Source organism: Stegodyphus dumicola, chromosome 12 (genome assembly GCF_044657685.1).
Source record: "Stegodyphus dumicola isolate Sdum_Otavi_A_Nest chromosome 12, ASM4465768v1".
Lineage (NCBI taxonomy): Eukaryota > Metazoa > Arthropoda > Arachnida > Araneae > Eresidae > Stegodyphus > Stegodyphus dumicola.
The window spans coordinates 42,878,349-42,904,720 of NC_140779.1; the positions used below are offsets into that span (position 1 = coordinate 42,878,349).

Sequence of the window (26,372 nt, forward strand, 5' to 3'; positions counted from 1 at the left end):
GGGCTGATTGACAAGCGTCAGTTAGAAAACAGCATGAGCGAATGCAATGCCAGTGTGTTTCATGATTTCCTTGCTGATGTACAGATGTATATAATTCCTTTAATAAACAAAATAATTCAACGAGCTATTCTGATGAGTCAAGCCACATAGAACATATCTAACATAACCGTAATGACAGGCTATAATCATATTTTATACCTAATTATAATATCAGAACTCAGTAATTCAAACACATTTTTGAAAACAAATAAAAAGTTACTTTTATTGACAAGTCAGTATGAAACCTATTCGGAAGTTACACATATACAAGAATATACACTTATCTTTGAGCATGTATAATCCAATTTCACAGTCACTTTAACTTCGAAAGAGAAGTTAAACTTATACAAATATAAACAATGCAAAATAAATAATGATACAAACAATCTTATTTGAATCCTCTGCAACACAAAAGAGTTGTAAAAGTTTTAGTTTTATGTAATAAGTAATTTTATGGAAATATAAAATATGGTTTATACTATATATATACATATAAATAATACTCCATAATATTTTCTTTATTTACATATATTGTTTATACGCAATACTATTGGACTTGTTATTGAATAAATAATTACTCTCATGCTTAAGTTTTTTTATCATTAATATTTTAATAAAGAAGCTAATCTGAAAGTCAAACAGTTTAATGTGGCCACTATGAGCAGTCAATACCCCAAATTAAAATTTAGCCAAACCCAATTCTTTACAAATTTTCACAATCCTGTTAAAAATTTTTTTTATCAGTTGTTATGTATTTGTATTATTAAACAAATATCTTGTTGATTAGATAATTATAATACAATAATCAGTACAAAAATAAACGTATAAAAGAATCTTTCATGGCATTGATTAGACAGATTATAAGTATCATAATATAGTCTGACTTCTAGACTTTTAAAAATACATTACTCTTTCATTACAGTAAACCCGAGTGTTAACTTTTAGAGAATTAATATTAATCTGATAAATATTATCTGAATATATTAGCAAATTAGCAATTGAAACATGTACATACATATATTTATATAAATACATATATAAAAAGAGAAAGATAAAACATAGATCAACATAATTTCACTAGTGTATATTAAAAAAATAAGTTATGAAGCACATAATAAGGATATTTTAAGAATTAGAAATCTGATATTTTTTCAAAATATCTATCTGAAACAAAATTTATGGAAATGATATATATATTTTAAATATTTTCTGAGTTCTGGAGATTAAAATGGACACTTTTATTTCACTTTAAAATAAAAATAATTCCTCATTTATTAAGGCTAAATATGAAAGAGAAACAATTCAAAACTCTATTTATTCTTTACCGCTATGTACTTTTTTAGTAATGTTTCTACTGCTCTTTTCCAATTACAGCAATTATACATTTACAGTTCATTTTAATGTTTAAATGATTTTCTTATTCCCTCTACCAGTGGGGAAAAAAAAAAAAAAAAAAAAAAAAAAAAAAGAGAGAGAGAGAGAGAGAGAAAGAAGGGGAAAAAAAAAAAAAGTACATCTTAATTATGCTTGACATATGCATACAACTAAATTTAAAATTTAGTTTAGAGTGACCAGATTTAATAACTTAAAAGCATAGAAGAAAGGGAAAAGTTAACATACATATACAGAAGCTACAGTAAGATACAGAATTGAATGTTGAGTATTGATACAGAAGCTATTAACAAATTGTAAGTGGTCAAGATCAAACATTGTTCACTGCCTATAAGAAAATTAATAAAAAATAAATAATGATTTATTCCCTACATTCATAGTATAGTCTTATATAAAAATCATTAAAATTCAGAAAACATTCTTCAACATGTATTTTCGATTTTTGGGAACAAAGTTTGGTGTATCACAAAAAGTTGTAGCTTTAAGCTGTAAATCTCCAAAAACATAAAGAAAGTTCTTAGACAGGCAACAATATAAAATATTTTGTTTTACCCATTATCAACCTATGTACATCTTTATACATGGTCATCGGTAACAGATTTGCATGGAATATATAATTAACAAAATGGTGATGCTGTAGGATCAATTGTTTTAAACATGTCTTTTAAGTTTACATCGATATTATCACCTTCGATGTTTGAATTATCACTCAAGAGATAGTCCGAAATTATTGTGTTCTCTGAAACTTCAGGAGCAGATGAGGATGTAAGTGATTCTGTATCTGTAATTGGTTTAACTGTCCTTTGATTAGGTCGCTGATTATAACTGTTATAATTCAAACTTTTATTAGAGTTTGTATCATCACAAGAATTGAGAGGGGAAGCATAGTCCATGCTACTTTTTCGATTACGATGTACAGTTTTCTTTTTCTCTTCACTTTTCTCAGGAAGTTTACACTTTTTTGGTATATTCTTTACTGTCTTCTGCTTGTCATCAGTTTCAGCTGCATTAACAGTTTCTTTACCCTCATTTTTTGTAAGGGATAAATCACCTGAGCTCTTTAATTCATTGATAGAATTTTTATCTGGAGGCCTTTCATTTTCTACTTTTCTACGCTCAACAATTACCTTGCTGTTAGAATCTGTAAAAGCTGCTCGAGGTCTTCGAGGGTCTAAAGGATGATGTAATTTTGCCATTCGAGGATCCGCTATAGCTTTTGGAAGATGACTTGCTGGTGTAGGTTTTCCTCTTTTAACGATAAGAGGAGAAACTAATGGTGGAACACTTTTGTCTCTATCTGACATCATTTTCTCAGATTTTACTGTTTCTTCTTTCTTAGATAATATGGATATAGTTTCAATTGGACTCTCGCTTATTTCTAGTCGAGGTGGATCAGGACTGTCTTCTGAGTCAGAATCAATCTCTTTTTTGATAACAACATCATACAAATTCTTTTCAAGAACAGGAGGTGTCCAGTTCTTTTCTAAAACAGGAGGAAGCCATTTCTTCTCAAAAACAGGATCTAATAGAGCATTTTCTAGTACAGGAGCAGTTTTGAATTCCTGTAATGGACTACTAGTTTCAACTATTGTAAGATGCGGGGGAGTGTCAGATCCAGAATTACTATGAGAATCCCGTCGGCGGATACGGGGATCTATTAACTTTCGCATATTAGGTGGTTGTGGTTTACAGTCTTGAGCATCTTCATTTGATGATTTTAGAGAGCTAGTTTCAAAAATATTTATATTCAAGGAATCTGGTTTCTCATACTTTAACAATGACTTAGGAATAGGAGGAACATCTTTTGGCTCAGATTTTATTGGATCCAATTCTTTAGTATTTTTTAAAGAGCTCTCATTACTTTGCGTAAGATTTAAATGCTTTCGAAGGCGGGGATCATCAAGTAGTTTGGGATTTGATTGACTAGCATGAATATATGGAGTATAATTAGGTGGTGTAGTATAGATGCCATGTAGTCTATAAGGTATGTTTTCTTTTGGAAGTTCACTTGTTACACTAGTTGTTTTAGAAAGAAGAGATTTCATATCCTGCACTGGTGTTGTATTGAGCAATAAATTATTCGTTTCTGAGGCAGTAGTCTTGGGAACATTAGCTGCATTATTGGAAGTATTGGAATTTGCTAATGTACGGGGATCACGATTTTTTAGACGAGGATCTTTAGGCACCACAGGCTCTTTTTTCACAGCTGGCACTGGTAGAGGTTGAGGATCTGGAAGCAGAGTGCGTCGTTTAGATTCAGAAGATACAGTGGACAAGGCTGGAATCAGTGGCTGAGATGATGGAACAGCTCCCATTAGGATATTTTGCCAAAAATTATCTTGAGGTGGTTTAGTATCAACTGCAGCTTTATTTCTTTCCAGAGTGTTTTTCTGTATTTTATTCAGCATCTCCATTAAATTAACAGTTGGCTTAGATTCTGTTTCTTTGGCTACAGGTGGTGGCTAAAAAAAGAAAAGAAAGTATATGATTTTATGAATTTCATTATAAAGCATATTTCAAATTATCTTACTGATAAGGGAAAAATTCTTAAATAATACTTACGATTGCAATAAAATGCACAAATGAAAATTCTTTGAAAATAGATAATTAAAAAAAATTCTAATAACTAATGCAGTGCAGCAATTTACAGAAAATATTCAAAAGAAAAATAATCTCCATTTGTACATGTGTCAAAATGTATACAAAAATTTAATTGTCTTTAATTACTTGTCAAACATATAAATCTCTTTCTTTCCATATTAGAAATAAAAAGTGCAAAACAATATATAATTTTTATATGGTGATAAAATTCATACTAAACTAAAGATTTTTTATATTAAAACAAAATTGTCTTACAATAAATATTCAATCCTGAGCTTTTACTTTTTTACATAAAATATTTAAAACATCTCATTTATTTAAATATAACACTAAAGAAATACTTTTTCAAAGTAAAACTAATACATTAAAAAAAAAAAAAAAAGGGAAAAGGAAACAGTAGTTTCAACATATATGCTTTAATTAATTAATTTTTTTTTGATATAAGAATTTCTAGATATAAATAAAACAAGTTTATAGTGAGATGTTATATAAAGAAGAGAGACTTCTCCATGTATTTGTTTTAGCAATTAGCAAATTTATTGCAATAGACAAATTTAAATTTATTTATTTTCATTCAACAAAATTGTTTCACCCGTCTTAAGGAAGCACTACAATCTTTAACTCTATTAAAAAGCAGATGCTATAATTTATTTTTGCAGCAGCAGCAATATTAACAATAGTTTACAAATGTAACAATATTTCATGTTCATAGAGCTTCAGACTAAGATCAGTCCTGTCAAGCAAAAATAGGTTGAATTTCCTGCTGAAAAAACATTTATTTGCTTTAACTTCTTAAAATCTATCAAGCACTGAAATTCCAATCAATTATACATTGATCACAATATGATAAAATATCAAATCACAGTTTCATATCATTATATCTCTAGTTTATATTTTGTCTCCGAAGTGATGATTATCTCTTTTATTTTCTAGTATAAAATATCAACAATAAATATTTAAAAAAAAAGCACAGTCCTCTTTTATATAACAGAATGTTTTGTCAGTATAACACTGATGGGAGTGACAATTATGTGTGAATTTGAATGCTAAGCCAATACATTAAATAACAGAAGTGACATTAGCTTCTGTAGTGCATACTAAAATAAAACACTGTTCTGTTATCAGGACTGGATTCACATATCGCCAAAAGATGACGACAATCTGGCGAAAAACCTGAAGCATAAAAATAATTGCCAAAATATTTATGATATGGTAAAGTTGAAGATAAATCCAAAGGAAACAATAATTCAAGAGAAATTGATGAGGAGGTATAATACGTTTTAATTTTTGCTGGCTGGTGATGGAATTCAAATCTGTTCAACTTACCAGAAATACTTCTTAAAATAATTTTTGTTCAATGAATTGATTTTTAAAACTGAATAGTTCATATTTGTTCAAAAAGTTATTGCAAAATTTTGGACAGATCAATGGGACTGAAGTGGAATAAAACACAAAAACTGCACGATACATAGCAATTAACACAATTCTTTTATTATGTGTTTTAGTTTACTTTTATTACTATTATCATCATTATGATTATTTAAATACTTTTAAATGCATAAAATATATGTATGAAAAATCATCAAAAGACCCAACAAGTAAATTTAAAAATAACTATTGGTTTTTATATTTAAAAAAGGTCATTAGCATAGCACTGACCTTTTTTAAATATAAAAACTTGTTGTTAAATTAATTGTTAAATTGATTCCCATTAATGCTTTTAATTTTTGGAGTACCACAGTTCTTTAGACCCATTTACAAAATACAGTCAAAAGTCGTTAATTCGGACACCCATAATCCGGACCTCAAAGCTACAAACTTTCTGCGCATGCGTCGCGTTCACGCATGCGCACAGGCGTTTACAAGAGCGTGTAAGACCATTACGGCTGCAAATATGTTTGTGCGCATGCGCGTTTAATGTGTAACGGAGTTATACGCTAAGCTAAAGTTATCTAATTCAGTTAATGTTGCAGATTGCGTTGTTCCTTAATCTTCGAAATGGATCCGGCTTATTATTTTTTGAAGACTGTTAGAGCAATTTTATAAAAGTAAGCTTGAACTTTCGATTATGTCAAATAGAATTTCCGATATATATTTACTACAAAGCGAAAGTATGTTTTGAAATCCGAAATCTGTTTATCAATTTCACGCTGCTCTGCGGCAGAGGGGGGGGGCAGAAACGTCATTATTAGATTATGATAGATTAAAAAGATTATGTTAAATAGAATTTCCGATATACATTTACTAATATGTAATTTGTATCTACAAAGCGAAAGTATGTTTTGAAATCCGAAATCTGTTTATCAATTTCAGGCCGCCGATTGGAAGTTGATCTGTCAGCACTATCCTTATCTTCAGGGCAGACGTTTTTATTTTATTTGGTTTATAATTCCATACTAAGTGTAGTATTTCATGTCTTTGATATGATTTAAATCAAGTTCCTCGTCATTATAATTCGCTTCCGATAGTGAAGAAAGTGACTCAGAGGTTATTGAAAACGAAAACATTTCGATTGACAAATTAGTCGGTATTCTCAACACAGCAATTATAGGACTTGAACAGTGGAACTTTGTAACTAAACAAGAAATTATGTCTGTTTAATAGAATTAAAGAGAAAGTATTATCACATGAAACGAAGCAACTTACATTGAAAGAAATGTTTAATAAAGTAAACAAATAAATATTAAGCTTTTTCTTTTTGTAAATTTTGATACCCTTTAGATCATAATTGTTCTTTATTTCATAAATTACGGTTTCATATTTTTAATTTTGTAATTTCTGCATGCCATCTTACCAGATTTAAACTGATGATCTATAATCCGGAATCGCCGAAGTCCCGACAAGTCCGGATTAACGACTTTTGACTGTAATATTTATCTAATTTATTTAATTATTTACTATATTCCTTCTTTTGGATTTTCTTTCAGTACCTTATTAATTACTAGATCATCTTCCCTTAAATACTACTTCTTTCTACCTCATTTGAATACATGCATGCTAGCTTATTAACATTTTGGCAAGAGCGTGGGTTGAAAATGAGAAACAAAGGAAAGTTCCTTTAAAACAAAAATCAACTGTTAGATAAATTAAATGAATCTCCACAATTTAAATAAAAATTTTAACAACTGATTCACACTGATGATTTTTTTCTGCAAAGTCTGGATTATAACTCTCTTTTTTTAACATGAACTAATAATTCTAATTACTCATATCGCTTACTGTATTCACTTAATAAAATTTTGCTTAACATGCATTAGTTGATGGATTAATGGATTAATTAGTTGTGTTAAATGAGATTTCCACGCCTAAAAATTAAATGCTCAAAATAAACAGTGAAAATTTGAAATAAAAGTCAATAAAATGACTACAGAATTTTTTTTTCCAAATTCCATATGCGCAAATGATTTGTGCATACGCAGGTGTTCATTTCCTACTAACATTTAACATGTTTTTTTACAGAATATTCTACACTTAGGAAACAGCAATATGTATTCACAGCAAAAGCAGATTTAACTCCACAGAACAGCTAACAATTTTTTACAGCATACATTCAGAAACATTATCTAGCATAGGAATTACATATTTCAAGAATTATTTATTATCATCATTATCTAGAAATATAAAATGTAAGTAAAGCAAAATTGTAAATACACACACGGGTGAAATGTGCTTTAACCCACACCCTTGTTATTACTTTAATACAACATATGTAGGTGAGTCTGGCAGAAGCCTTTGTGCGATTTTAAAAATCGCACCAAAAGTGTGGGTTAAAGACCATTTTCACCTACTTACACTGTAAGAATTATGTTAATTTTATTAACAGTTAAATTTTGAGTTAAACTTCCTTTCCTGTCGCTTCTTAATTTTAACTTACCACTTCCGGCCAGAACGTAGTTTTAGAATCATGTTTGGATGCAAAATGAGGAAGAGTGGGATTTAACTGCGAAGTTCTACTCTCTTAGTCAGAGAGATACCAGATATTCTGGTTAGCATGCGTCCGCCTTTTTAGGCTACTCTCTCTTAAGCTATTATTACACTCGGCCGTACTTTAGGCCTTTGATAGCTTCACAGTCAATTAGCAATAAGAGGCCAACTCTGCTAGAAGTTTAATAGCTTTGGCTATACCTCTTTAGTTAAGATTAGTTTAGTTTAATTCTTAGTTTCTTAAGTTAAGCCTAAATGTCGGCTTTATTGTACAAGTCCAAGACAGAGTTCTGTTAAATTTTAGTTGGAACAATAAAGGGTTATTACACCCTTCTTATTTGTTGTTTTCTACACCACGAACTCAAGCGATTATTCAACTTAGAAGTACACAGTACAGAATCTTTACAACACTAATCAGCCAAAACATTATAACTATCTCTATTATGAGAATGCATTTACCAGAATAATGTAGAAAGCAGAAGACAAAGTGGGAATATTGTTTAATGGCTGTTAGGAATATTGAAACATCATTTTACCAATTACGTGTGTGTGTGTGTAACGGAGAAGAAAGCTGATTTAAATGACTGATAAAAGCCAGATAATGCTCACTGATGGAAATCATCATGCATTTACAAGCTGCAATTAGCAACTATGAAAAATGGTGAAACCGTTTAGTCTATATTTTAGGATACCCCTTGGATTATTCCCAAGTTGTTGTTTCATTTATGGTAACTTGAGTAGTCTAATGTTATAGAAACCCTATTAGGACATGACTGGTTGTAATGCGTCACTGTGGTGATTTTAATTTCTCAGAGCTTTTTTCTGCATTAGATGTCACGTAGGAAGTACGTTGCTTATTTTGTGCTGTACACTGTAAAATGGCTGCCTGTGATGTGGTTAATCTGAAGTTTCTGTATGATTTTGAATGAAAGGGGGGAACATTAATTGACTGGGGTGTAAATGAAGATTTACTCTGTAATCATTATAAGTGTCCTGCTTGTATGAAAGAAATGCATATGGTCAAACGTAAAGATCGTTCAGATGGCTCTGAATGGGTTTGTCACATGAAAGGTTCAAATGCTCACTATATATAAAGCATTCTATTAGAAAGGGATCGTGTTTTCAGAAGAGTCATTTGAGTATTATTGAGATTTTGATTTTTAAGTGGATAATCGTTGTATGAAACTAATACTAAAATAATTAAGGCTGAATTTACCTTTGATTCTTATTTTTGTAGATTTATGTGGCGATGGCAGTATACAGATTTTAGTTCAGTTAAATGTAGGCATTTTTTTGGATGCTGTTAATGAATTCTGTGTGCCATGAAGGAACAGAAATTTTTAAATAAGTTGATATTTCCTTTTTGTACTGCACAGCTTAGATAACATGTATTTCAATTTTTATGTTATTTCCTTGTTTGGTTTAAAATGCTGTTTACTGACACTATACTTTTTTTTTTGTTAAAGTAGATTTAAGGGTGTTTCTTGGATTATCACTAAGTTGCTGCTTTAGTTATCACCAAGTTGTTGTTCCATTTACGGTAACCTGAGTAGTTGAATGCTGACATAATTGGTTGTGTGATTGCAGCGAATTTGAATGATGGAGAAAGGTTTGGAAAGGCTGGTTTGTGCATCAGATTTTGGATAACAAGTAAGTTGTTATTTTGTGGTTTACACGGTAAAATGGCTGAATGAGGTAAGATTAATTTGAAGTTTCTGTACGATTTGGAATGAAAGAGAAAAAAGCATTAATTGACTGGTGTGTAAATGAAAGTTTACTTAGTAGCTATTTATTATAAGTGTCCTGTTTGTAGGAAGGAAATGGGTATGGTCGAACGGTGGAGGATATTTTTGACTCTTATTTTGTGAATTTATGTGGCGACACCCAGTATACAGATTCTAGTTCAGATAATTTTAGAAAGTTCTTGGATGCTGTTAAGGAATTTTGTTTGACTGAAGATTTGGAAATTTGTAAAAAAGGTAAGTGGATATTTATTTCCTTTGTTTAGTGAATGAATTTCCTTTTTTATGTTATTTCATTGTTTGATTTAAAATGTAGTTTATTGCGATTACATATTTTTTGTTGGGTGCTATTAAATGAATATAGATCAATGTATACATGGACAAAGTCAAGGGAGTATGCAATGCCTAGTTTGTGCAATTCTCTGATGTTTTTTGAAGTGAAAATAGGTCGATGTGCACATGGACACCAAATTTGTGCAATTCTTTGATTTGTTATTTTAGATTTGTGTAGCAGTGATTTTTAGCACAAAAAGTGCCACTACAAAAAGCCAAAATAAAAGTCAAAGAATTGCGCAAACTCGGAGTACTACCAATTATCACCAAGGGGCACCCATAAATATATTTTTATCTTTTGTTTTAATTATGTTTTATTGCATTATGTTTTGAAGCCATTTTACTGGGGAGGGCATTGGACATAAACATCAATGGTGGCAGGAAATCACTAATTTTTGCCAAGAGGTACCTATAACTATATTTTTACTGTGAAACCATCTTTCTTCCATTTAGTACTAGTAGTAGATGTCACAGTGCTCGCAGAGCAGCGTGAAATTGATAAACAGATTTCGGAATGGTTAGAGAAACAAAGGATATGCCTTTATCCATTTTTTGCAGCAATTCAACTTTTTCTTTGATGGACATCAAAACATGCTTTCACTTTGTAGATCCTTTAGCAGCTCCAGAATCGGAAACTCTTTTTGACATAATCGAAAGTTCAAGCTTACTTTTTATAAAATTGCTCTAACAGTCTGCAAAAAATAATAAGCCGGATCCAATTAGAAGATTAAGGAACAATGCAATCTGCAACATTAACTGAAATAGATAATTAGATAATTTTAGCCTAGCTTATACAATCCATTATACATTAAACGCGCATGCATAAAGGTATTATGCGCATGCGTTTACGCATGTGCAGAAAGTTTGTAGCTTTGAGGTCCGGATTATAGATCATTCGGGATTAAAGACTTTGTACTGTATATGATAATCATAGCTCCCCAGTTACACAATTTCATGGCTTCTGTCTTCAGAAATGAACTTTTCTGGCAGATAAGTTACAGTTACTCTTCAATAAGTTACAGTAATTTGAGAAACACGTTGACGAATTCCATTTGATGTTCTGTTCCTCTTATTCACTGATCAGTAATCCTATTGAGCACATCTGAGATGTCATGGAGCACCAGCTTATAGCTTGTTAATCACCCTTTATAATCTATAGAATTGAGTAATTTGCTGGCAAATCCAGTAAAATATTCCTTCAGATGTTTACTGAAGATTTGGGAGCAACACAGAATTAAGAAGGTGGTCATAATGTTCTGTTGATGAAAGTAATAAGCAGAGATAAAAAATAAAAAGTAAAATTAAAATAAAAAAATAATTAAAAACAAATTTTTTTAGTTCCTATTTTCTTAAAATAATAATTAAAAAAAGACTTACAGTTTGGCGAAGTTTTTTCAGCACATCTGTTAAAGGCTGATCTGCATCATCATCATCATCTTCACTACTATACCATTTGGAATCAGTTTTGTCTGTTTCAGGCTTTTCTTCCTCCACTTCTGAATCTTCCTTCTTTATTTGAGATTCAGCAATATCAGCAGTAGAAGGACTACTAGAAATGTCAATATTTTCTGTGATCACAGCATTTTTCTTTTGATGCTGTTGGATACGCATGAAGAGTTCTCGTTGCTTCCTAGGTAAATGGCTTGGTATTACTATTGGAGGTGCAGGAGGATCGCTGGAAGAATTCGAAGTTGCTACAGCCGAGATCCCATCATCTCCAGTTTTAGAACTTTCTTGATTTGAAGTATCATTACTCTCATTATCTTTATTCTCGACAGCAGAAGGTACAATTGGACCAGGAGATAAAACAGGAGGACAATCAGTGGAAGACTCCATTTCGCTAAACTGTGTTGTCTCATCAAACTTTACATCACTTGTGAAATCCAGCTCTTGTTGATCTGCTTTGAAAAGAAACACAAAGCTAATTAAAACTAAAAACTATGATTTCAGATTTCTTATCTAAATGAAGCACTTCAAATTAACAACTCAAAGAATAATTTAGCATTTAAAATTTTAAAAAAGAACATGCAAAAAATCTTGAAAATATTTTGTTTTTCTTCTTAGAAATATCTATTGTCAACTTACAAAACTAAACCTTTGCTGCTGAATAAAACTTAAATTCACCTAAAAAAATATCTATTGAAAAAGCTTTAATGTTGGTTTTTTCATTTCAAAAGGAAAATATTAAAATATTACATTAGTGTTAGAAAAAAATTAAAAACCAAAAATAGGAGGATTTTTTCTTCCACTTTTATTTTATCTAATGGACAATAGTCCATTAAATAGTCCATTAGAAGAAATAAATGTTAAGAAATTTTGCCAGTGATACATTTTATTATGTGAGAAACATATTGTCTTTATCACACTTGTATAAAATAGTGCTTGTTGCAAAATGTTATACAGAAAACTATATAAAATAATTTTTATCATAAAATCATTCACCTGTCAGCATAAGAAAACAGTTCACTTTTGTAAAAAATATAGAAAAATCTTAGGCATTATTGATCCACTGAAGATAAATAAAAAAAAATCTTATGTATAATGAATTGCCAAGAACATTCTAAATTTTCTGATTTCTATTTGCAATAAATAAGACTATTCAGTTAACTGAAAACAAAATCAGCTTTACAGTATTAAAACAACCTAAAATTCTATACCATCAAAGTCAGTAACAAAAATAATAATAAAAATTTTTTTTTTGTTGTTGAAAACAAAACATAAATTGTGATTCAGACTGAAAATTTAGAAAAAAAAAAAAGTACTTCAATATCCAAGGTAGAAATTCCCATGTCTTATTTGTGAATCATGTATATAGATATATCTAGGGTGTTTCATAGATCATGGCATACTAAAAAATGAATTTCTTTATAGGAATGTACGGTCTAAAGTGACAGGTTAAAGCAGGAACGCAAAAAAATATAGTGAGAGAAAAATGTGTTTATGTACAAAATCAACGCAAAGTGCTTCTTTGTAGCAATACAGTATTCATAATAAATGTTCAAAATTGCGACCACCAGCAGTAATACATGCTTGGTAACGTCGCAGAAGGGATTGACGAACATTTTGAAAACCGACAGGTATTTCGTGCATGCTTGCAGTCGCAATGGATAGTTGTGCAACGAGGTCCTCCAGTGAGTCAACGGGAGTCTTGTAAATGATGCTTTTCAGATGGCCCCATTAAAAAAAAATCCAAGCTGGATAAATCTGGCGAATGAGGTGGCCATTGAACGGGTCCACCACAGCCAATCCGTCGGCCCAGAAAGCCAAGTAACCCCACCTGGTTATGGGCTGGTGCACCATCATGCTGGAACCACATGTGATCATGAACCACAGCCAGAACATCCTGCAACAATTCCCGTAGCACCTCTTGCAGAAAAATATGATAACATATGCCATTTGTGCGTGCAGGTAAGAGGTATGGGCCTATGAGGTAGTCGTTAACAACACCCGCCCACACATTCACGGAGAAGTGGCTTTGGAATGCATGTGGACGTGTGCCGTGTGGATTATGAGTTGACCACACGTGCACGTTGTGGCTATTGAAGATGCCGTCCTGTGACAAAGTTGCCTCGTTCGTGAAAAGCACATCCAATGGGAAATCTGCCTGCGCCGCACACTGCTGCAGGAACCAATGACAGAAATGAACTCGAAGAGGGTAATCTGTCTCTTGCAAGGCTTGGACTCTCTGCAAATGGTATGGGTGCAAATCATTTTCATGCAATACTCTCCAAACGGTGGAATGACTCAGCTGCAGACGATGTGCAATAGCTTTTGTACTTGTCTGAGGTGATTCATGCACAATGTTGAAGATGGATTCTTCAATACGAGGTTGTCATGCACTTCTTCCACTCCTAATGTCAGAGGTGGCTTCAAAATGACCTGTTTTCGCACAGAGACCGATGCAACCTCTCGAACATTGTGTGCTTCGGCATACGCCTGTTTGGAAACCGTTCCTGGTACAACCGCAGTGCGCTGCTCTGCCAATCCCATTAGCAGCGAGATGCATGTCAGCTTTTTCCTTGTGCGTAAACTCGCCCATCACTCTCGACAGCAGAGTTTCGAATCATCCTCTGATGCATCGGATCATGGTTTGTCTGGCTCACTACCACCCTCTACCACTGCAATGCCAGCCAATCACAGCTGTAGTTCCTAATACTGTTAGTATTCCCTTTTTTGAACATTTATTGTGAGTACTGTATTGCTGCAAAGAAGCACTTTACGTCGATTTTGTACATAAACACATTTTCCTCTTGTGTCATTTTTCTGCGTTCCTCTTAACCCGTCACTTTAGACCCTACATTCCTATATAAAAAATGCATGTTTTAGTACGCTTCCCCACATACATATTACCACAGTAAATATTACTGGGCAAAGCCTGAAGCAGCCGATAATTATACGCAGCAGGTGCTGGTAACCTGTTTCTACATCCTTTTTATGAATTGATATCAATTTTACCAAACATATGAACATCATAATTTATAATTTAATGCAAATATTGTATGAAATATTCATTCCAGTTTGTTAAATAAGGATAATCGATTCATTCTCATTATCTGCACTCTTCTCAAAAAGTATTCACAAAGCAAAAGTATACACTAAGTATAAAAAAAAAAAGTATATGCTATGTCACCAAAATACAGTACAGTCATAAGTCGTTAATTCGGACACCCATAATCCGGACCTCAAAGCTAAAAACTTTGTGCACATGCGCCGCATTGGCACATGCGCACAAGCGTTTTACGCGTGCGCGTAAGACCTTGACGACTGCACATATGTGTGTGCGCAAGTGCAGAATACGTTTCCGCCTGCGCGTTTAATGTATAACGGACGGTGTAAGCTAAAATTATCTAATTATCTATTTCAGTTAATGTTAATGATTGCGTTGTTCCTTAATCTTCAAATTGGATCCCGCTTATTATTTTTTGCAGACTGTAAGAGCAATTTTATAAAAGTAAACTTGAACTTTCGATTATGTCAAATAGAATTTCCGATGCTGGAACTTCCAAAGGATCTACAAAACGAAAGTATGTTTCGATGTCCATCAAACAAAAAGTGGAACTGCTGCAAAAAATGGATAAAGGCATACTGGTCTCAAAGTTATGCAAGGAATATAACATTGGAAAGTCAACTGTATATGACATAAGCAAAAAGGAAAAGGAACTTTTTGATTTTTTTGTGGATTCCGACACCCCACTTGCAATGAGTAACAGAAAAGGGTTCGTTATGCTAAAAGTGACGATCATGACAGAGTGATGATTGAATGGGTCAGACAGTGTCGCAGCGAGGGCGTGCCATTGATGGGTCCAATGGTAATGGCTCAAGCCAAAATATTTCATGAAGAAATGAACTTAAACGGAGAGTGCACATATTCGACAGGTTGGTTAACAAAATTTAAATATCGCCATGGTATAAGACAATTAAAAATTTCTGGTGAAAAATCTTCAGCTGATACTGAAGCTGCTGAACAATTTGCAGATGAATTCATTGAGTTCATTACTAGTGAACAATTATCTGCAGAACAAATTTACAATGCTGATGAAACTGGCCTTTTCTGGCAATATGTACCATGAAATACCTTGGCAACCTTTACAGAAAAGGCTGCAACTGGTGTCAAAGATTCCAAAGCGAGACTAACAATTTTAGCGTGCGCAAATGCTGCAGGAGCGCACAAGTGCAAACTTTTCGTAATCGGAAAACATGCACGACCTCAACCATTTAAAGGAGTAACGATTTCCCCCGTTATATATCGCGCAAATAAAAGAGCATGGATGACAGAAGTGTTGATGAATGATTGGTTTGAAAATCATTTTATACCCGAGGCTCGGAGACATTTGAATTCGGTTGGTTTACCTGATGACTCAAAAATAGTTCTGATTGTTGATAACTGTTCGGCGCATACTTCATTTAAAAGTTTTAGTGAAAAATATTGTATCCGTGTTATTCTTCCTTTCAAATTGTACGTCTATCATTCAGCCTATGGATATGGGAATAGCGCACGTGCTGAAATGCAAATATAAAGCAGCATTTTAAAAATCGATGTTAAATTTCTTGAACAGTGGCAAGACTATTCAAGAATTTTTGAAATTTTTTAGCATAAAATCTGCCATGTGGAGCATCGCAAGATCGTGGGAGGATGTGTCTCCAAGTACGTTAAAAAATGCTTGGCATTATTTATGGCCATCTACCATATTTCATGGTGAGGAGGATGAAGATGATAGCCGTGAATTTGAAGGTTTTCGGACATCGCAAACTAAAGGTGAAATTTTTCAGTTATTGGATTTTGTAAAGAAATGTGGAGAAGCGGTAATAAATGAAGATGATATAAGAGAAGTTTTTCACTGCGACGACAATGCCCCAATCATCAATCCATTAACGGACAGCGAAATCTGTAGTATGGTTCTAGATCCAGAAAATATCGCTTCCGATAGTGAAGAAAGTGACACAGACGTTATCGAAAACGAAACAATTTCGATTGACAAATTAGTCAATATTCTGGACACCGCAATTATAGGACTTGAACAGCGGAACTTTGTAACTGAACAAGAAATTATGTTTGTTTATAGAATTAAAAAGAAAGTATTATCACATAAAACGAAACAACTTAAACTGATAGAATTGTTTTACAGTTTCATATTTTTACTTTTAGAATTTCTGCATGCCATCTTACGAGATTTAAACTGATGATCTATAATCCGGAAAAATCGATAATCAGGAATCGCCGAAGTCCTGACGAGTCCGGATTAACGACTTTTGACTGTATTTTCTTGTGTCTTTCTAGAACCCTATCACTCTAGCTTTTAAGCACCACGTTCTTAAAATGTTTAAATAATCATGTAATTTTCATTTTCCTAAATGTGTTTTCAATATGAGCTTTCTGAAATTTTAAAATGGATTCATTCATGTAGTGATCATTTTCACCTTATTAATGAAAACAAACTCTCTACATGTGAAAGTCACGCCGTACGTTTCCCCTCTAGCTGTTAAAATTTATGCCAGCTTAATACAAGAACCGACACTTAAGAGCAAATGAAACATGAACCGATATTTAGGAGTCAGCTGCAAATTCAATTTCTCTAATTATTGATGGATGATTTGAAGCCTAAGGAGTAGATAGGACAATAAAAATGTCAAGTTACTGAGAAGTAGAAATGAAGATATCAGATATTGTAATGTTAATACGTATTGTTACTGGAATGTACATTTCCCTTAAATAAATAACATTATGATAGTTACTGGTAGTTTAGCCACAAATATTTTAAATTTGTGATGCTCTTATTTGTAGCTGCATCCTTTGGAAATAAAATTATTCACATAATTCTCCCCTCTCAATCTTCAGACAATGAAGTTAATAAAAAAGTGGAGGAGAATAATATGCAAGGAAATATGGTAGTAATATGACAGCCCAAATATGCATAGAGCAAATGTGCTTGCACATTTTCACCATCCAAATTTGATGATCATTTTCCCAATTCGTGTTTGTTTTTGCATTCAATTACCTTCTCTTTTTTTTTTTTTTTTTTTTTTCTTATGAATCATAATAGGACTGCATAAAGTGCTACATTTCTTCAAAAAAATGACAATTTACCCAAGGGGAAGGAGACTTCAGAATTAAAAAATCTTGCATTCCATGAAGTTGTACTTCTTATATAGTAGACTTTTATGCGAATAATAATGAGAAAAATTGGGAGCAAATGCAAGTAGAAAAGTAGTTTGAAGATAGCTGTATCATGTTTATGACAGTTATTCACTTCATTTGTTGTTGGACAAAAGAATCATCAGCGAAGTATAATAAGAAACTAGAATTAAGTGTGCTATATCAAATTTGTGCAATTTACTATTTTTTTTTTTTTTTTTAAAGTGAAAACAAGATTGTTGTGTATATGGGGAGAATAACAATAAAAATATATATACATATATATGAGGGTTTTTGAAAAAAGAAAATCCTTCATTTAGGATGTTTCTTGCTTTTTTAATTTTTAATTTTATTTTATTTATTGATTGCTTGGTACTTACATATTCATGCAAACACCTTAGCCCAATTTGGCAACTTTTTACATATGAAAAGGTAGAAATAATTTATCGGGTACAAATTAGCGGTTTTTGCAACTTGGGAAAAAATATATATATATATATATATATATATTGCAAGTTTGCAAATACTATTAACTTATGAAAAGGAAACATACTTACTTTAATACATAACATACTTTAATAATTTAAAATGCAAGTTTTAAAAATAAAACATTCTCCCCAAGTACAAAGCAATCTGCTTATATTTGGAAAAAAAATTATTTCAAAGAATTTCAAACTCTCTAGTAACATGAGCTATCTTCTTGCTTCCTTAAGAAATTTTGAATCAAAATTTTATATTCCTCAAAAAATTTTACTGCAGCTTCATTAGCAAACTGCACAAGCACATATTTTAAAATTAAGTTTAAGGCACAAAATATCATGATTTGTTTATAAAAGACATTGGAATACAACAAAAAGAATGCATGCAAAAATAATGGCGATGCTTGACTGAATTATCGTTATGAGCTTGGTTACCAGAGTTTGGCACATTCTGATAATTTGTCGAGCGGTAACACGGTAAGTAACAATTCCTGTTTAATGGAATTCTTAGTGCACACCACTTTTAAAATGGATTGGTGAAAAATAATTCTCAATGAGTTCACTTTTTTGGTGGTAGTGCAGTTATACAAAAAGTACCAACTTATTCACATATTTGATAAAATATACAGATAAGAATTTTTTGCGAAATTCCAAATATTAGCAAATTATTACATATTGAGGCTTTTACAACTGAATGCGGTTTAATTTAGAAATGACCAGTCATTTCGTAAAGCAATTTATTTTAGTCATACAAAAGCATGGGTGTTCAGATTTATCTTCTTATGCACAAAAATGCTAATTTTCCAAAATTGTTAAATACAATTAAATATACTTCTTTAGGGTTGTGCTAATGAATAAATAATGATTTATCAAAACTTTTTAAGAACTTTATTTAAAATTTAATCAATAAATATTAAAAATAAATTTGTGGATAAGTATAATAAGAATAAAACAAATTTACATTTCTTATAAAACTTCTCACTATTACATCATTTTATATGTTAATTCCCTAAAATACTTCTTGAACTACACAAATATTACACGTTGTCAGTATGGCGGCAGTGCTTGCAGCAAATTGAAGATCTCAAATAATAAAAATATTACTTAAAATTTTTGCTTAGTTTTGAAGCTTATTTAAAATAATGTGCATAAAGTGTTTTCAAAGTTATTCATAATAAAATCTTTTATAACTATTTAAGAGTTAAAAGATAATCACTAAACTCATGGTCACTTGCTACTCTTGTAAAGTAAATACACATTTGATTTGGATCAATTACATGTTCTTACATGAATTATAAAAAAAAGCAGTAGCAGACAATTTTTTTCTAATTTTTCCACTTATTAACCCTTTCAGGACAGGCGTCTCATATATGCATTCCCTAAGAACGTCTCCTAAAGCCGGGCGCCCCATCCACGCTTCAGTAAAGATCGCATTCAGAGGACGGGTGATGCGTATACGCATTTTAAGGTTGAACGTTTTTCTGAAGGCCACTAGACGGCATCCTGTGTCCATTACTTTTGAAATGAACACAGTTTTAGGTTCCTGACCTTGAGTTTGATATATTCTGCTTGACTTTTGTATTTTACTCATCAGCTGTTCCAGGTTGGGGGGGGGCGGAGGGAAAACGGAAACAGAGGTGGGCTCTTTAAATCGCTGCGTGCTAATGAAAACATTCTCGTATCTGATTTATATCCAATTCCTTTTTTTATTCTATTTTTTTCCTCTACTATGTACGGTTTTTTAGGGTTACTGTGCGGAGTTTTTTTTACGTTTTGCATTGCCTTCAGATATATTTCCGTTCCTTCGTTTTTTATTTAGGAAAGCCTCACCTCCAGTCTATTATGGTGGGAAGGCGCTATTTATCAGAGGAAGAATACCTTAGTATGGTTAGTGAACCATTTACTAACGCAAATGAGAATACCGATTCATTTTCTAAAGAGTTAAAAAGTGATACTTTTTCTAAGACTTACAAAGTGATACTTTTCTGTGCTTCCAGATTTACCACATTTGTTTTCATTTTAAATTTTGTTACTTCTTACTGTAAATAGTCTTTATTGTGTTCTTTTTATTAATTTTAAACTTTATTGATGGATTTTTATCAATTAAAACTTTGGAATAATTTGAATAGAGCTTCTGAAAATTATTTTAGAAGATAAGCAATTTTTTAAGTATATTTTCATGTAAAATAAAGAAAAAAATGTTTTAAGGGCTAATTTTAACATATATAAGAGCTCAAGTAATAATCTAAAATGATACCAAAAATTACGATGCTAGAAGCGAAACTTTTGTTTTTCTGACCTTTGTTATAAAATTAGGCTTAGCGATGCAAAACCTCCGTCCTGTATGGCAACTGCCTTCGATTCTCTTCCGTCCTGCACGAGCATCTTAAACAAAGGTGTGCCATTGCGAAAAGGTTAAGGTAAAATATTTAATTTTACTTCAGTGTTCCTTAATAAATTATTATTATATACTTTATTTTAATAGCTGAGAAAAACTGCTAGCATAAGAAAGGACGATTTTGTATAAAAAATAATAGAAACTCATGTTATTTTTTTAAAATGAGTTAAAAATTCCTTTGAATTTTTCCTTGTGTAAATAAATATCCTGAACATATCCATGCAAGACTACATCATATATGTGATAAGAAAGAATACATTTTAAAGAAAGTAATTTAATTTCAAAATTTTATTTGTATTTGAAACTGAAAATGAATTTCATAACAGTTTATTAAATTGATCACAGATTAATGTGATTACTAATCACTTGCAAAGTATTTGATGATGAAGTGAAATCCTTATCTACTTTAAAATAAATGAGACAAAAAATACTATCATTGTTTCCAAATATTTGATATTGAATTCCCATAGAGATTTTTGAATATCTAAAAGATGTAGATTATAATATTATTGTGATTTCATTATGATCAATATTCTTTTACCAAAGAAAGAATTCATTCTAACTTAACTTTTCTATAGTTAAAATATTTTCTGATGCGCTTTAAAATGGTTTTCCTATTAATAGAAAAAGAACAGGCGAATGATATTCTTGAGTATGGGGGGGGGGCAATTTCAGAAAGCTGTCTATTGAATTTTACAAATATGATGAAAGAATTCAGATAACTTAAAAATTGAAGGAGGATAAATTATACAACAATAAAACATAATTTTGGGAGAAGGGCCAATTGAATGAGAATATCTACATGGTTTGGAAGAATAAGTTATAAAAGCTAACTATATATATGTATAAAAAAAATTATAAATTAAACAATAAATGTGCATGGGAAGATGATGTTATTTATTTTGATGCATAACAAAACATTTAGCAGATTAAAAAGTGTCAATTGTAACCATATATCATATAATACAGAAATTTACATGCTTAGCTTAAATTTACATACCATTAGGTATTAGAGTCAAGACTTTTGTTAATATATGTGTATATGCAAAATATATCTCAAACATAGTAAGTTTATCAAGAAATTGCCATAGCAGATTATTCTTTTTGTACCTGGTACGTGAACAAGATTGTGGACATTTTTCCAGCTGAAGTCATTTGATGTATCTTGCTTAGCTGAAGAAACATCCATTTCTTCAGTATATTCTTCATCATACTGGTAAATCTTTGGAGATCCTTCAATAAACATTCCAGAATTGTTAGATTTAGGAAAGGCACTAGATTGAGGAAAACCTGATGGATGAGCTAATGGAGTGGAAGCTTCAGGTGCAGTTCTGCGCTTTTGTGGAGGAGTGCTTGGCAATGTTTCCTGGTAAAAATTTGGCCTAAAAATAAATAATACATGCATTTACTTGTATTTTTTAATAAATTAAGAATCCAGAATTAAACAAGTATGAGCACAGAGAACATAATACATAATATATATATATATATATATATATATTATATGTATATGTATGTGTGTGTGTAAAATTTCACTTTATCAAAAAACAATATATTAGTTTAAGAAATGAAAAATTATTTTATGAATTTAAGCTTACATTTAAAATGTATTAAAAATAAGTAGGTATCATGAACAGCATAAAGAATTTAAGAAAAAATACATGAATGCAGCTATTAATAATAAGAAAAACAGAAAAATATATTTCAAAACTTAAAATTCAAATGTCATTAGAAAAAGCTAACACAGCCATTTTTCAGCACACTGTTAAATAGCAGACGGTATTTCTTCAAATCACTTAAAGCAACACAAATATCCTTATATGATATGAGATTACCACAATTTTGGGGGGGGGGAGTGAGAATGAGGGGGAAAAGTAATATATGTCTTAAAAATTTGGGTACTTTTCTGTTATCAGGACTTGATTCAGACCTGTGTGCATGTATATATATCTGTGTATACATACATACTTTTCTGAATCCAATCCCCCCTCGATTACAGAAAAGTAGTAACTTCTGCTTATGAACTGCAATACCAGCTTAGCTTGTCACAACAATTCACATGCTAACTTTCTGAATGAGTTTAATAATCAATGCTGGATACCAACTTTGGTCATGGGATTTGCATTTTGTAGTTTAATAGCAATTGATTTTGTATCATGAAATCTGTTTATTAGTTGACAAATAATGTCCTTCACTGTTACAGAATAACTGGATACTTTTACAATCAAATCCCTGAACAAAAATGGAAATAGAGTACAGGCTAAATAACTCTTTGTTCTTGCCTGAGTATTATCTTAAGAGTGATCTTCAGTTATTTTCTATAATGCTGTGTTACCATCACAATTTTCATGTCAATATAATGCAAGAAATGAAAGCATTTCAAATAGAAAATATATATCAGAATACCAACTTTATATATGTATTAATCTGAAAGAACTCACATAATGATAAAACTGTTTCTTATTTTCAGATAACGAGAAAATTGTTGCAAACTCTTTTATATAATGACATAAGAAAATGTAAATATTATACTCCTTCTTAATTCAAACTTGCACAGTGCTCACAAATCCAGTAAGTCCCTATTCATTGCAGAAAAAAAGTAGAAGATATTTAATAAACAAAAGACATTTTTTCTTGGAGAAATTTTATCTCCTACAAGTTAAGCACAAGAAGTGAAATATTTGTTGAAATCAGCATTTTGCCATACATTAGCTTCCAGTATTAGTTAATGACATTCAGATTAGTAATAGATTAGTAATTCCAGTATTAGTAATTAGTATTTCTATAGTAAAACACCTCTAGAATATCAAGTCTCTTTCTAGCTTTTAAAAAAATACCTTAAAAATGCAGGGTCTTTATCCAAGATGGATTTATACTTGAGTTAATATGTCATATATATGCAAAGTATGAATAATAAAAATACCAATAATCCTTTGTCATCATCATCAGAATATGCTGAAAAAGACATCTATTTATGCATAGCAATTAAAAAACAACAATTCAAAAATTAAATGAAGGATACTTTGCTGTAATATAGTCTTATTGTGAATTTGCTTCTCTAAAATAATAGAATTTCCGTGTTTATAGATTAAACTTTCCAGAAAACATACCAATTTAGGTATGTATATATGTAAAAAAAAAAAAAAAAAAAAAAAAAAAAAAAATCATGTTAAATACATGCAGTATGCTCATACTTTGGACATTGTGGTGGTGATGAACTCTCTCTGTTTGGGCTAATACGTATTTCAAATCCGGGATGATTTTGCTGCTGTAATAGCTTCATTTCTTCCTGCCAACGCTTTGTTTCCTCAGCTTCTCTGATATGCCTGGGAGGAGAACCTAATAAGCAAGGGCGCTTTGGAGCAGAGCCCTTTGGTTCTGGGCTAGAGCTGACACGTCGTTTCCTACCTTCATGATCATCATCACCATGATGCAGCTTTAAGTACTGCCAGGAGAAAACAAATATAAAAAGATGACATTAAAAGTTATTGAATTTAACATAAATTCCAAAAATAGTATGAAGGGGAAAAATTATACTTACATCAGCCAAGATTCTCTTCATTTCATCAGTTAAGGGTGCATGGGAAAATCTGCAGTCTTCCTTTGCATAGCATTCTGATCCAGTATGATAAAATTTACAAGGAAATTCACATACATCTCAGTTAAGGCAAATACATTTAGGGAAAGGAAGAAACCACTATAAGTTTATATATTACTATATTTCCTTAAAAGTACACAATACACATGACACACATATTAAAAGGAGAAAAAATTAAATGACATTCAAATTAGTTCGGTTAAATATTATACTGTACACCACCTAAACGAGATAGTGTTTAGTGATGCTGATTTACCCAGGTCTGGGTAAATTCTGGAAAAGGCATGGGTGGTTTTAAATGTATAATGTTTAGCAGCATGGAGACACTCAAAATATACACACAGCTGAACGTCCTCTCCAGTGGTTCAGTGGTAAGTGGACCCATCTCCTGAAGTTGTTCTGTCAAATATATGATGCTCAAGGCTCATACCAGTAACGACACAATCTTGGATTCATTCCCATGGTGAAATTCGTGGGCTTCTTCTGATTAGATCAGACAAGTGAGATTGTTTACAACAAAAACATACCTACCTCATGTTTAAGAACGGAATTTTAATAGCATAAAGAGAATAAAGTGAATGAAATGTAATATACTGCAAGATGAAATATTTTTCTATGATTTTAGAAAATGTAATTGTATTTTATTTAGAAATTTTAATTTAGCCAAAAGCATAGACTTATAAACAAAAGTTACATTTTACTTTGGCAAACAATAATTCTTACACATAAATATTAATCTATACCAAGATATTTAGATATTAATTTCCCCCAAAAAATGATAGTAATTTACATAAGAGGATATTAAATTACCAAGTTTAAATTTCAAAATCTAATCTTATTTCGGTGTTTAATATAAAAAATAGATGTATTACATTTCTTAGATTAAAAAGGAATTAATTTAGACAAGCTTTCCTTATTTGATTAAAACAGCCTTTAATTTAATGATGATGGCAATTCTGCCATACACTAAAGGAACAACTTCATGCTATAAATGAAAACAACAGATTTAGTAATGTATGAAAAAGTCATATTCTGAATGTTCAAAAGAATGAATTATGGTTCGTGAAACAATAAAAGAGAAAAAATATATAATAATGTTATTTGCACTCTTAAACAAGTTAAACATTAAAATTTCATTTTCTGAAAAAGTTTCATCAACCCATAATTACAAATAACAGATGATTTGCTGAACCTATGTGACAACTTGCAGTAAATTATTCAATTTCTACTAAAATTGATCATTTAACACTTATAAAACAAATCCACACTTTCTTAATTGCAAAGCAATGTAAAATGGAATTTAGAATTTAATAAACATAGAAACGTAATAAAATTCAGTACAATAATAAAATAAACTTTAATAAAAATGGGTAGGTCCTCTACAATGCAAATCAGTTTAACAAATTAATGATGGCTGTGAGATGCTCAAATATAATTACACATAAAAGCCTCCATTGCCTGTAGAAGGTAACTGGCCTTGGCCTTTAGTATTGTAAAATTATCAAAGTTTGCATTTATAACTTATGGCCATGAAAAATTTCACGTTAGTTTGATATAGAACATATACAAAAATAAATATTTAAGATTTATAACTTGTATATTCAAGTTAGGTCTTTTAAATTTTGTAAATAAAACTCTACACTGCATTACAATAATAATACAGACCATATAATTTTGTGAATATAAAATTAAAAAATAAATAAACTTCATAATTATATCTGTTTAGAGAAAGCTTTTAAAACTTTTCAAATATAAAAATTTTGAATATGTCTATTAATTACATTACAAAATTTAAAATACCATAATAAAATTAATTTTATATTTGAAACATCAATTGAAATAATATTGCTAAAATTATGCTTTCTATTATTATCAACATTACAAATATACTTATTTTGCACAAACTGGAAGACCCCACAGCTTTCTCTTAATACAAACATTTCCATCTTACGGGCAAATCCCCATTAACGAATTAGTGTATACTCTCACTAATGGTTAAGGGTTGCCCAGGCAGTTACTTATAAAGGCCTCCATTACTTGTGTAAAGTCAACTGACCTTTTTGAACTGTGCCAACTATAACATCACATTTATAAACTACATGAATTACTCATATTTTTATAACTTATTACACTATTTTATATCAAAACATTCAATATTTTCTATAGTAATAAACAAAAACACTATTTGTTCATCATAGTCTATACTAATTTTTTTCAAAATTATTTCATTCAT

The 26,372-nt window shown here is 31.1% G+C and overlaps 1 protein-coding gene across 3 annotated transcripts in view; it reads right to left on the minus strand.

The window, feature by feature from the left end:
• Nucleotides 1-234: 234 nt before the first annotated feature.
• Nucleotides 235-26,372, minus strand: part of LOC118198527 (uncharacterized) — a 66,814-nt gene continuing 40,676 nt past the window's right edge. For 2 of the 3 annotated variants that reach the window (XM_035370223.2, XM_035370221.2), the window contains exons 7-11: nt 24,083-24,192; nt 23,736-23,986; nt 21,652-21,923; nt 11,409-11,932; nt 235-3,893 (exon numbers count right to left, since the gene is read on the minus strand). In XM_035370223.2, the coding sequence (XP_035226114.2) occupies nt 2,049-3,893; nt 11,409-11,932; nt 21,652-21,923; nt 23,736-23,986; nt 24,083-24,192 (3,002 nt within the window). In that variant the 3' untranslated portion in view covers nt 235-2,048. The remainder of the gene's footprint in view (nt 3,894-11,408; nt 11,933-21,651; nt 21,924-23,735; nt 23,987-24,082; nt 24,193-26,372) is intronic. The other variant, XM_035370222.2, reaches the window with a different exon arrangement.